Genomic DNA, 14,797 nt, shown 5'->3' on the forward strand with positions numbered 1-14,797 from the left:
ATTTATCTTCAAGATTAACAAAATGTACACGTCTCCAACATGAAGAAGAACCTTATCGCCATTTTTACTTCGTCATTTGAACACTGACTTGTTGAATTTTTAACCAACATGAATGAACTTTATTTCATCATCATAATTATATGTTTTAATCTTCGTGCCATTTTATCATATCTTTTAGCTTTTGTATCATCATAACATCGATGTGTTTTAATTGTCTTGCCATTTTGTCAAATTTTAGCTGAAGATGTTCCATAATCGGAACGAAACATGTACTAGAGATTATATGGTTTATATTATGTAATTAATAAACCTATTATATACAAATTGATAAGTATTGGAAGGTGGGAACCTACTCATAACTTAACCTTAGACGGGTTTAATAACCGTTAACTTATAATTGGCACCATAATACCGAAAATAACTCGTTGAAACTTTGCCGGAAATACCTATTCCTTGCGTCTCTACAATACGACGATCCATCAGGAAAATATTTTTGCTGTCTATAAAACTGTTACTTTTACACTGCATCAGATATAACCGGCTACCTCTACACGCACATCTCGCTTGCTGGGTTAGGCCAGCTTCAGTTGCTAGCGATGTTAGGCCTAATCGCGAATGTTGAAGGTCAGTGAACGAGTTTTTTGCGCCGTGGTATGCCCATTCCGCCCTTGCGTTTTTCATGCACATACCTCACAGTTTCATCTTCGATTTCTTAAAAGCGTCCTTGTTGCAGATCACTGAATGCATTTCTTGTACCATACAGTACGCATTTTTTTAGCTATCTTTGTCTTCACGCTAACGCCGAATTTTGGCTTTAGTTAGGCCTATGCCGTATTTTCTTGCGGCTGTACAATTATTCTACATTTCCAAGTGTTTAGTAACCATTAACTTAAAATTGGCATCATAATATCGATGAGAACCTGCTGAAAATTTGCCGGCTATACCTGTTCCATGTATCTTCACAATACGACTATCCATCACGAAAATATTGCTGCCATCCTGCTGTCTATAAAACAGTTTTACTAAGCGTCAGGTACAACAGACAAGTTATAACCCTAACAATGATTAGCCGGTTTTTCTAAGAATTAGAAGGCTTGTATGTTTTGATGCCATTCTGCAGATTTGAGAAACGTTTTTGTAGAGGCTAATAGAACGTCATTCTCTTTTCACTATTTATCGAAATCCAGTGACGTTACACAGAGGCACTGTACAACCAGTTTCCGCGGCTAGCGATATATAATAAGGCGGTCGTTTATTGTCAACGAGTTCTGTGTCTGTGCGGGGTTGGGGCGGTGGGGTGAAAAGAAGCAGCGTGGTTACCGTGGTAGTTGCCAGTGGCGTTCATTAATGTTACGCCGCGAATACATGACAACCCTTGATTTTTCGCATGATATTCTGAGAAAAAACGTTGTTTTGGATTCGGAGGAATACGGTATCACTCCCGAGGCTTCTGTGGCAAACAATTCAGTTTTCTTCTTCAAACGGCGTCACCTAACCTAACCGTATATGTATATTTCAAACGCATATAGGGAAATTATAACCTCCTCGCTAAAATTTACATGGGATTAGCCTTTCCGAAATTTAACTACACGCGAGAAAGTATGAACTATTCTCTGAAATCAATGATGTACTCTGCCATATCTTGAGGTGTATCACATTCTTAAATTTCGGTATATAACATTAAAATTAAGACATCGTTTACTTCTGCCTTTATTTTTTAACGAGTTATCAACTGCTATCAGCCACGTTATATAGCCTACGCATTTACTACGAAAGCGTGTTATTCTCTTTCATTTTGAATTTTCTTTAGAGAACAGCAGTCGACGGACATTACTAACAGACTCTAATATCGCTTTTGAATGTCGACGAGAGAGCTCGCAATTGCACACAGCTAGAAAACTATACCGTACCGAAGATGATTGATTGCATTTTGTAGCAAACGTTTCAGTTTTCTTATTCAGTCACCTATCGTAACTTACATTACATGTTATGATTCTCATATTTTGGTCCATATTGAAATGTACAATAAAGTCAAATAAATATGAAAGTTTATTTGTTCCACCTTTTCAATACATAAAAAGATCGACTTTAAACTAGATCATTTTTATACGAATTCCTCTTGATACTGATTATCGTTTCTCTTTATTTTATTCTAAGATTTAATCTCATTTTCCCGCTACCCGCCACAGCCAACAGCACACAAACTTAGCACTGCTTCAACCCTCTCCTCCTTTAATCTCACTTCATTCTGCTACACTAGCAACTTAAATATCAGTCATTTCATCGCTACCATAGCAACCATTTAATACTATTACAATCGAAAATAAATTAAATTACGAACAACATTTTCTCTTCAACTCTTCTTTAAGCCAACCTATTTCAATATTACTAAAAAGGTAAGCAATCTAGACACTTCATTTTCTCTTTAAACTCTCCTTTCTTTAAAATCCTTTCTTTAACACACAATTCTCCTTTTGATTCAGACTTCAATCCTAATTTCTCTTTCAGTTCTACACAAGTTACTCCTTCCAACTACCATTTGACAAGCCGCTTACCATCAAGCACCCTTCTTCTCTCGGACTTCTGGAGGACTACAATTTTATTTCTTCACATAATATTATAAACCTCACTTAAAATGGACCACAGAAGCGTCTTTATGCTATAAATTTTAAGAATTGGATCTGAACTCCACTCTGATTTATCCCCAACGTTCGAAATATTTAACACTGTTAAATTTTCTCTGCTACTCTTCTTGTTTCAACTTAGCAATTTACCTTAGACTTCACTTGAAGTGAGCAATGTGTTAATGCACCATTTGGAATTGTCAGCTACATTTTATTCATTAATGTGTTAATCAATCTGTTTAGGATCTATTAGTTTTCCATTACACCCTCAACCTCCACAGGACACCTATTTGCTATATTTAAACAAGGACTTTCAGAAGGGTGTATAAATTTTACGACTATCCATATTTTAATCTTTAAACTATTGTCAACCATTTCGCTCACCATTTGTAACATCATCTTCACATTTATATTTAATTTAATTACAATCAGGTACCTGATTATTTACCTTTCAGTTTGAGATATAGGCTGATGATGCTCTTAATTAAAGAGCGAAACATGTCCCTACACTTTTAATTCTTTTTTAAAATTCTTTTTATATATTGAAAAGGTGGAACAAATAAACTTTCATATTTATTTGACTTTATCGTAACTTAACCGTACTATACGTATGATGAAAACATACTTCAAGCGCCAGTAGAGAAATAATCTTCTTGCTATAAATTTACATGATAATAGCCTTTCCGTAATTTAACCAGACGCAAGAAAATATAAACTAACCTCTGAAATCAATCACGCACTCCCCCATATATAGAGTGAATCCCATTCTTACTAAATTGCAGTATTTAGCATTAAAATTAAGCGATCGTTTAGTCAGCCTTTACTTTTAACGTGTTAACAACTGTTATCGGACATGTTATTTACGCATTTATTACGAAAACGTGTTCCCTTTTTTTTTTCGAATTTTGCTTATGGAACGGCAGTCGACGGGTATTACTAATCTACTCCGACGTCGCCTTTGAATGTCGATGAGAGAACTGGCTAGGGGACATAGCGAGGAAACGATGGTGAAGGTAATCGATCGCATGCAATATACTAGCTGGGTTGCATAAATATTGTTAATGGAAAAATTGCACGCGCGCTTAATCGCTCGTAATAAAGGATGCGTCAGTGATTGGACTCTCGCTGTAACCAAAGGATAATACACAGTTTTGTATAGGAATTTTGAAGGGACAGGCAACAAGTGTCGTTATAGCGCGGTTCTCGTTATATGCCGTACTCGTTATAGCGGACTTCTACTGTATCTTGCTCTGGATATTGCAAGTTGTTCCCATGTAGACTAACTGAAGGTTGAAATGTGTACTTCAATGACCTTCAATGTTAGGCCCCTTATAACAAGCATCATCATCATCATCATCATCATCAATCATCATCGAAACATGTTCTAGTCTTACTGATTTTTATGAGTGTACTAACCCGTTAGCTTTAGCGGTTTTCATTAGAATTGTATTGAACAGCTGGACCAATATATTCTTCTAAGAATTGTATTTAAAAAATTAAGTCAATACAGAACCAAGCAGGCTACGAAATTCATCACTTAATAGTCTTGTAATACTAGTCATTCCTATCAAGATTCTTACTTCCCAACATCAGTGCTAGTAGTGGTTGATGAGAGAAGCAGTTGAAGGTTAAAAATGTTCCAAACTAGACTTTTTGTTTTTGTATGATCTGGAAGTTGACTTTTAATATTACTCAGGTAAGCTGCATAATATCATGAAAAAAGTTACGATAGTTGATAAGGTTAGAAATATCTTGGCGATATGATCAAAATGTGTATACGGTATTCATCAACAAGCTTGTGTTCTAATAGTTTATTTTATGATATTTTATTTGTATTTTTTCTGGCTGAATATTAAGGCTACAACCCTTAAGTCTCTTCACGACCAGTACAGTCCTGCGCGAATTAATCAGAACATAAAATAAAGTACACATTTTTCATTTATTTACATAATACATAACTTGAATACCTTCTAATAGCTAATGTGTCCTTCTTTGTGTTTTATAAGTTCTTTCACACGATTTGACATTGATTCCACAAACTTGGAGCACATTTTTTTCAGTTCATCATCTTGAAACCACACTTCAATTAGAGACTCTGCGTACTTTGGTGGAACAGTAAAGTTTTGTGAGTCTCCTTTTGCAAATAGCCCTCAAGTTTTCTATAGGATTTACATCAGGAGAGTTCCCTGGCCACTCTGAAACATCGATATTGTTCTCACTGAAAATTTCTTTCACTTTCTTTGAAGAATAGCAAGGAGTCAGATCTTGCTGAACAATTCCATCACTGTCTGGAAACCTCTTCTGGAGCAAATCATTTTTGCAGTATTTGCATGTACTGGTCAGATTTCATCATCATTTCAACTGGTACTAAGGGTCCCAATCCTTCATGTGTGAAACACCCCCAAAACATCTTCTGCACGGGGTGTTTTATGGTCTGTTGCAAATGATGTGAAGTTGTTGCCTCATTATTCGCTTGGCGCACATATTGAATTCTCCACCCCTGTGCTTGAAAATAACTCTCATTAGAGAAAAGAACTGTCTTCCAGTGTTCTATTGTCGAGTCCTGATGACTATGTGCCTACCAAAGACATTTCTTGTGCGTTTCTCCTGTTGAAATGTTTCTTTACAGGTTTGCAGGCTTTCCTTCCAGCTAACAGCAGTCAACGGCAAACATTATAAATTTGTAAATTCACTCCCCTTTTCCCCCAATTCATTTGTCAAGTCCACAGCAGTTAGCCTTGGGTTTAATTTACTTCTCCTGAGGAGGAAATTGTCATCAGTTGGCGTTGTTTTGTTTTTCCTGCCACAGTTCCCAGTTTTCATCATTGAAATTGATCCAGTTTGTTTGTATCGCTGAATAATTAATTTATATTCATAGTGTGAGGGGTAATCACGTTCAGCTTGTTAATTTATTGCGCATCATGTTAACAACGCATTATTAAAATTTCAAATTATACACGTGAATATTATTTTTCACACTTCTGAGGTCCCGAATCTTCCGAAATTTAGTAGCTAACTCTCTTCGTGTCAAAGACATATTTCGAGATAATGCTATAATCGCACCATGCTTCCTGGGAGTTGTATCCATTGAAGAAATAGGTATTACTTCCACCTCAAAAATCTTCCAAAATGACTCACTTCGAAATAAATACAACTTTTATCCACAACAATCACCACACAAATTAAACAACACTGAATAACAGTGCAAATAGTATGTAGAGAGCACGGGAATTAAGAATAAGTCATGTGTAGCACACTGTTGCTAACCCTTGGGAAAATAACGGGGGGAAAAAGTCCATTGTTCCGATTAATTTGCACGGAACTGTACCTTCAGCATTGCTTTGATGTATTTGTGAAGTTTGTCATGTCATTTAAAGTGTTAAGAAGATTATAAATTTAATGGTTTGTCACATTTTGTTTGTTTCTCACATAACTGACATGTTTTCTTTCCTTTTTCCAGGCTTCTGAGAAGTCCTGTCTTTCAATGAAGGATTGTAATATCACCAAATGTGCATCATATGGTTTAGAAATTCGGAGAATCAAACAAACTGAAGACCTACAAAATGAAACTGGTTCTGTTGAACTGCTAGCCAAGTAAAGTATTCTTTATATGCATGCATTCACTAATTCCTCCAGTGTGAGAACTACTATTCATTGGATATTATAAATTAATTTCTGTACTGTTCAACAACTTCTAACAAAACATTGTACCCTACTAGTACTTAATAACTAGAGATGGGAGTTATAAGCACAAATAGGTTAGAATGCAAACATATTTGAACAAGGCGCAAGTGTCATGTACCCTCACAATGGTTCTTCAGTGAGATTTGCATAAATATTAGCGATCTTAACTATCACAACCCCTAAAATTTATGCAACTCACCAGCATAACTGTAGAGCAGCCAGATTACACTTGCGCCTTGTTCAGATATGTTTGCATTCTAACCTATTCGTGCCTATATTTCCCATATCTACTAATAACTTTTCTTAAAAATCTGCATTTCACTGATATTGTCGTGTGTATTCAGTCCCTATGATGGGTCTCCTGTAAGTGGATCTATCTTAGGTATCCCTTCTTAGTATTTCATTCATGTACCAACTAAGAATATCTTCATAAAAGTTTCTTGACCTATTACAAAGCTGTTTTCTGCTTATTTTACTCTTTGGTACATCGGTTCTCTGCATGCCATGTTGCAATCTATGCTTCTGCCAAGATGGCCTCTTCTGGATCTGGTTATTCAGCTTTCTTGCCTTGCTAACTTGGTCTAGCACATCTGTAGCAGTCATTTTCTGTACACAGGTTCTTTCCTCTAGATGATGTCAGTGTTATGTTTCAGAGGCTTCTAATTTTTAATTCCACCATCCTTCAAAGTCCAGGTGTCACCAAAGATTATCAGAATCGAAGACTGTTTTTTAAAGGATACCTACCGTATTTCACGGCATAATCGTCGCACTTTTTATACCAAAATTTTCAAAAAAAAATTGTAGGGTGCGACCATTATACGATGAATATTTAATACCAGTATTTGTATTACTCAAAAAATGTATTTATAACTAAATTGTATTTGATACAAATTTAAGATGCACGTAATACTCGCGTTTATACATCAAAATAATTAAAATAGTCTAAAACAAAATTCATAATTTTTCGCAACAATTCGGCGAACGTTTTTCCAACCTGAAAATAAAAATGAACGTATTAAGTTAATTTGTCATTAATTTGACTATTAAAGTTAAAATATTACACTTGCAAAAAATTATCGCTTTGTTGTGAAATGCGGACTTACCGGTACGCAATTTATTCCAAATCTTCGGTGTCGCTATCGCAGGTTTCGCTATCTGATGCGCCATCCTCGCCTCTGTTAATACCAGTATCAGATTCTTTGTCTCCCTGCCACACTGCGTCATCTTCGGAACCGTCTAGTGCATTCGAAATCCCAGTCCTTTTGAAGCTCTTGGAGACTAGTTCAGGTGGTATAAGATCCCAACTCTTCTTCACCCACGAGCATAACAAGTCCAAGGGTGGACGCCTGATATTTCCGGCGGGCGTCAATTGCTGATCGCCCGTCATCATCCACTCGTTATAAAATCGACGTAAGTGGTCTTTAAAGGGTTTATTAACACATACGTCTAGTGGCTGCAAAGCAGATGTTAGGCCACCAGGAATGACTATCTGTCGTGTCTTATTTGTAGTGAGAATTTGCTTCACTTCGTTCATGAGGTGACCTCGGAAACTATCTAAAACAAGCAGAGCTGGTTGTTTTAGTAGTGCACCAGGTCTTCTATTCCACACAGTTTTAACCCAGTCCAGCATGAGTTCTACGTCCATTCAACCCTTTGCTTGCACTCGTACATGAATTCCACGGGGAAACTGTATATTCTTAGGCATCGTTTTCCTCTTGAAAATGATGTAAGGCGGCAACTTTCTCCCGTCAGCTGTAATGGCTAGCATTGCCGTGCATCGCAACTTCTCACTACCGCTGGTTTTCATTAATACACTCCGTGTAGCGCAATAGTGCTGTTGCTAGGCATATCAAAAAAGATTGGAGTCTGATCGGCATTACCGATTTGAGAAAGCAAGTACGAAGTTTCCTTGCGCAAACGTATGACAAATCGGTGAAAATTTACAATCTTGTCCGTGTAATCAGCAGGCAACTTTTGGCTTAGTGTTGTTCTCCTTCGCACTGACAGATTGTGTCGTCGCATGAACCCCTTAATCCACCCACGAGTCGCCTTAAACTGAGTTACCGGTATGTTGTGTTTGCGCGCTACCTCCTGTCCCTTAATTTGTAACATTTCATATGATACACTGCAGCCATTGTTACGTATTTCACTGACGTACCTAAACACTTCTTCGTCAATTATAGGAAACTTCCCTGTTTTAGGACCTCTAAACACGCGTCTAGAAGGGTTTGTGCTTTTTAGCTTGTTTTTTACTTTCCGCCAGTCACGCACCAACTTTTCACTCACAGAAAATTTTCTTTCTGCAGCTCTGTTCCCGTGCTGTTCAGCGAAGGCATTTACGCTTAGCTTGAAGCCTGCAGAATAGTTTCTATATTTACCCATAATCGCTTATAAATGCTTCACACGTTAATGTTTTGCGATATAAATGACTTTCCGTAATTGTTCACTATTAAAACAAATTATTTCTGCAAACACCCAAAACACAAATTAAAAACTTAAATTCTCACGCACACATGTCTACAGTAATCACGTAAATCTGAAACAAATAAATGCATCTGTGATCTGTCCATTCCAGAGCAGCCAATACTGTTAGGCAGCAAGGAAGCATGCAACAATTTATCAGTTTAGCTCGTTGGTTGCGACACACTACTGCGCTTGCGCAAAGCTCGCAAACCGGAGCTCTAGCTAGCGCGGTGTAGATCTACTGTATAGTTGACTGTATTCCGAGACGTCAGTAACAAACATTCATTTTTTTCAATTTCTTTTAAACATACGGTAATTAGGTTAATATTTCTTCCCAGTTATTGATGATTTTACATTACATTACTGACGAGTTTATAAAATAAAACTTTAATAGCATTGGATAATAATTATCTTAACTGCTTGGATAAAAGTTTTCATCCCATGCCCAGACACTTGTGACGTAGTAGTAAGATAAGAGTGTAGCGATGACAACTGAGACATCGTAAAGAATTCGGCTGAATAATTCCGTGGAAATCTGCGTTATCGTCTTGGATTTCACTTCGTGCGCAATAACACAGGAGCTGGGCCCATGGTGTAGGGGTAGCGTGCTTGCCTCTTACATGGAGGCCTCGGGTTCAATTCACGGCCGGGTCAGGGAATTTTACCTGTATCTGAGGGCTGGTTCGAGGTCCATTCAACCTACCTAGCCGGTATTTCCTGGCGACGTTGCCGATAAGCGATAACTTACACCCTTACGTATTTCAAATGGGAACTCATAATATGTAGGTGGTGAATAAATAGTACACTGTCTCGCGACCACGTTGTCAAACTGCCGATAGCCTACCGGTAAGCATAATATGCAGGTGGTGAATAAATAGTACACTGTCTCGCGACCACGTTGTCAAACTGCCGATAGTCTACCGGTAAGCCATGCGTCGTACATATACCGGTATTATTTATTTATACGTTGTGCAACATGTCGCAAACGTGACTGTGTTGCCAAATTGCCCATAAACCATACACGTATTTAAATTGCGCATTCATGTGCAACTTACGTTGCAGTTCCATTTACCTTTTAACCAGATTAGTGAACAAAATTTGGACGTGCGACGATTATGTAATTAAAGGTTTAAAGTCCGATTTTTGTATTGAAATTAAAGGATGCAACGATTACGCGGTGGCGACGATTATGCCGTGAAATACGGTATTTAGCCATAGCTGTATTGTACCCTATAGGGCATAAACAACACTGCATGGTCGATCTTACCTTCTTACCTGTTATTTGATGAATGCGCCAGCCCAACTGCAGTCGGCAGGAAAAGGTCGTTTACAGGGTTCTTGCGAACGAGAGTAGGGAGATTAAAAAAAAATTGTTCTATACGTATGCTTACGAAATGAGGAACACAAACGCATTTACTAACATTTTGAGCCTAAGTTGTGTATTCTTAAACCAACATTTTCTTTTCTTTTATATTACAATTGATTGCACTAATAGTGCTAAAATGGATGCCCCAAAGGCTCACATCATAAATCCGAAGATAAACATCAAAAAAATATACACTAGCTGGTTGATGTCGTGCGGAAGACGATAAGTGAACCAAAGAAACAAATGTGTCCTTACACGGAACAGCATCGCTGTACCTACAAATAGAGTATATGATGCCAGGGTGAGAAATTGTCCTGCAGAAATAAAGCCACAAAAAAAAAGGTCCCCACTCATATTTGGGAAAATGCACACAACAAAATTTGAACCTACAACTACAGGCATATCCTTTCTAATCTCGCATGAAATATATATTTTATGGATATGAACCAAGGTCCATTAAAACAAACGTTATATTTACAAAATGTACTGATTAAGCTAGTTTCCTTAGTGCCCAGTTACTACCTAACACACACAATTAACAAACAAAATAAAGAAAGTAAGAGAGAAAGAAAGAATGAATGAATGAAACCGCCGTCGCATGCCTGTCTCGCCTGCGAGAAAGAATTCCTTAAACCACCGTCCTTTTAAAAATGGCGGCGAGGCTCCCTGCTGTGCGGACAGGGGAAACGACCTCCAAGACTCGGCCGTGAAACACACCCTCACAACAACAAAAAAAATAAAAACATAGTCTAGTTTCCAAGCGTGCAGAGCTCTGCTCTTGCTTCAACCTTTTTTCTACTCATTACGAAGATCGCCACATAATGAGTGAGGAATCACATACATTTCTTTAACTGTCCAACACCCGTGACAGACCACCCTGGGTCTCGATTATACCATATGGAGTATTACACTCTGTTATACACATCAACCTCGCCGTCAACCCAATGCGACGTGTTCCTATTAACCCTCAAGTCTAGGGTTACTAGGCAGAGTATGAGGGGTCGCAAATATACGTGACATAGCCTACGGTGTAGTTTCATTACACTCACAGTCAATCAAACTCAATACAAACACGAAGTAAACAATTAAATCCAGGCCGCATGCGTGCTCTACATTATGCAGACAGATTCCCTTCCCAACATAATGGTACTCTATCATTAATAACCCATAAATACAAGCAGCTATCGTCTGATGCTAGGCACTAAGAAACATTGATCTAAGTTCGTAATTAAGTTTCCCTACGACTATGTACACAGCAATACTATCACATAAGCTACCTTAATCCATGTCTTCTATAAAATAAATGTATATGCCTTACCCTAGGATATATAAAGAAAACATCTCAATAAATGGCCTAATGGGCCGTAATCATATCCCTTACTAGTTACAAATTAATCACCATATTTCTGCATAACAACCCCCCCGACCCTACACATATATATTAATTATAGTTCACTTATCTATCATCTTGGAGACCTCTTCCTCACCGTCCGGGTTGACTGTGAATGCTTAAGCAGTCATGGCGGCAGCGTTGTCCCAGATCGATCCCTTAGGTCCAGTCTTCCAGTGTTCCATGTTCATGACGTCTTCTTCCGCCTGGGTGGCCCGTTGGTCGTCTTCTTGGGGTCGTGGACGACAGTTCGTAACACCAGTCTCCTGCACACCTCACCGCTCTTCACTAAAATGAAAGACTCAGTTTATTCACAGCACACCACCTCCCGATCTATTTATTCCCTTTGACATGGGAATCAGTCCTGGATATCTGGAATCTCGAAACTGACTTTACTATTCCTGCTCCACTAATCTAGTCTTCTACATCTGACCGGAATAATACCAACTATCTTAGCTTATTGTTATTGGCGTTTCTTCGCCCGTCGCCAGTCCTCTCTCATCGCCTCATAATGAAAGTCTACACAGGTAGCACTCTTTGCGTCAAATACTAAAACACTCGCGGTCTCACTGCACACGTCTACATATGATCATTTACTTACATTGCTACTGGGAATTTTACAAATCTCGAAGCTACTGAATCAAATTATCGCCACAACACTAAGCCCGCTGTCACACAGGGCATCGAACGATCAAGAGCGACCAACTGGCATCGAGTACTAACGACTAAATTCATTTACCTTGTCACACTGCTCATCGATCGAGAGGGATCGACTGCACGGAAACAGCTGATACTCCCGCCCAGTACCGTACAGGCTACAGACGTATTCATATTTACGGAAGAAAAAGAATGTGTTGTGAAAGCGATAATTCGGGTGGAAATATGATTCTAACCTATGAATATATTAGGAGAAAGGAAAGAACCAGACGATCGCAGTGGACAAGGTAAAGAGCCATGGAGAATTCCACTAAAGTGTGCCTTCGTTGTGGAATGACGAAGAAAAATTCAGGAACTAGTACCGAATGTTCATCAATAATTACGGTATAAGGAATTAGAGGAAAAAATGTAGTCACTAATAAATATCAGGCAAACAAATTACAGGAAAAGTATAAGTTCTGAGGAAAGGCTGACACTATCGTTAAATTCAATATTCACAACGATTTTTTTAGGTTTAAAGTCAGAAGTGATGTTCACCTCCGAAACAACTACTGTATGTCCGTGGCAAAATATATCAAATAAAGGATTAGTGGCAGGTACATTTCTTTGCATTCTGTAGGATTCTAATAAAGTATTGATAAAAAAGGACTGAAAACGGTTATGTAGCTACCTACATCAATTTGAATTCATAATTTGAAGGTGCTACAATGACCAGTGGAAATATATTTATTTAGGCCTACAGGTTTCTGGACATTGGTGACTCATACAGATTTAGGATTGCTCACAATACATCAGTGGATTTGTTCCTATTATATGTGATGCCATTCATAGAGCACTACAGCCAGAATTCTTGACAGGGTGAAAGTTCCAACAAAAGCCTCACAACAGTGGCTCATTGTACTTCAACTATAAGACTAATACCATTTATGCTTATTTGTTTTAATGATGCTGGATCTTGGAACATAATTACTGTCTTTTCAAATGATATTTTGAGGTGTTTATTAGATGGAGGTTAACAGCTTTTTTTTTCCATACCACTTGGCGAGATCCCACCTACCAAAACAATAGACATATCAAGAAATGCTTCCAGTCAAAATTTACATTACCTAATGTAGAAATAATGTGTCAAGTTTCATTACAATCCTGTAAATAATTTTGAAAGAAAAAAAATGCACATATGCTCTGAATATTGTGAAAATGATAAAAGTATTGGAGTTCCTTACACTGTTTCTCTCCCTCATGATCCTCTGCAAATCTCTTGTTGCCTCTCCTCTTCTTTGTTATTGTGCCATGTTCAGAATAGTATCATATTGCTTTCATGACAAAGATGTTGCTGAATTTCTGTAGGCCTACTGTGTTTTGTGCAAAGAATCCAGGTCGATATCCAAACTTTGCAAGAATGACAATCCTGTCTTAATTTATATCATTGAAGACTACAGCAGCTTCAAAAGCAGCTAATTTTACCAAATGGCTGTGAAGAAAGGTTGTCTATGGTCATCTCTTCCAAAGTAAATTCTCTTTGGGGTTCTGTGTATTCACATATGTGTACATTTCTTGAGGAGTTCAGGTGAGGCTAGTGCTCTACACTAGCTTAATAACTATAGGAAAAGCTTCTGGAATATTGTTCTAATAAGTTGGCAGTGTAATAGACTGATACTTGTCACAACTACATGTAAATTACACACAAGGTCTTGTTTATTACCCTCATCACTAAGCATAAAGTACTGTCCCCCCAAACTTCGCACTGGCAAGCTGCTCTAATTGCTCACTTGACGATAATAAACCAATTAATATAAATCCTGCACTTCCATCCAAGTTACTGGTAAACTCCTTGGTACAGAGTAACAACTTTTTCCGCAAAGGTCTGGTAGGACTCTCTTTCTTACCTCAATGTTGATTTTGCCTTTCTGTGTATTGTTCATATGTAACTTCTTTACTGATATGAACACTACCAAGCCTATCTATCCATCCTGAAATACTTTCCTTATGAATCAGTTCAAGGAAAATGAAAACTTTGCCTTCAATTTAACCCAAAATGAGAACCAAACACTGCAAAAAATAATAGGTGCTAATAACAAGCACCTTGCCTTCTATTTTTAGAAGTGAAGAGTGTGCCTTTCTAACAACTAAATACTATTGCCATCTACAGTAAAATGTTATTTAGGCCTGTTGCTCAGGTGGTAAATGATTTAATTTTGCTATATCTTACATTGCCTGTCAAAACTGTTTGTAAATACCAATTATATAAATTAATGTTTGACAGAGTAGGGTGTATGGGTCTTTTAAGATCTTGGATTGACTTACAGGGTAATTAATCTACTCAACCTTTTGTTACAAGCATGTAACTGTCATATGGATATACTTTTTATAAATATGTACATGTTCTGCCATCATATCCCCTTAATATCACATCCCACAAAATACAGTTTTTTTATGTTGTAGATTAAAATCTACAAAACTTTGGTAGAAACACCTGTCAAAATAGTTACAAATCTTTGTTTTTCATTGTTTATATGGATCTACAGCACAAGAAATAAAATAATCGGTCTACCTTGATGCCCCCTGTAGGCCTATATGTTATTAATAAATTATAAGTACGGTAACAGACATGAA

The 14,797-nt window shown here is 37.6% G+C and overlaps 1 protein-coding gene across 5 annotated transcripts in view; it reads left to right on the top strand.

The window, feature by feature from the left end:
* The window catches only part of LOC136877479 (protein nessun dorma), a 206,844-nt gene that overhangs the window by 161,831 nt on the left and 30,216 nt on the right, over window positions 1-14,797 (top strand). For all 5 annotated transcript variants that reach the window (XM_067151559.2, XM_067151562.2, XM_067151558.2 and 2 more), the window contains exon 9: window positions 6,085-6,218. In XM_067151559.2, coding sequence (XP_067007660.2) covers window positions 6,085-6,218 — 134 coding nt within the window. The remainder of the gene's footprint in view (window positions 1-6,084; window positions 6,219-14,797) is intronic.

Source organism: Anabrus simplex, chromosome 7 (genome assembly GCF_040414725.1).
Source record: "Anabrus simplex isolate iqAnaSimp1 chromosome 7, ASM4041472v1, whole genome shotgun sequence".
Classification (NCBI taxonomy): domain Eukaryota; kingdom Metazoa; phylum Arthropoda; class Insecta; order Orthoptera; family Tettigoniidae; genus Anabrus; species Anabrus simplex.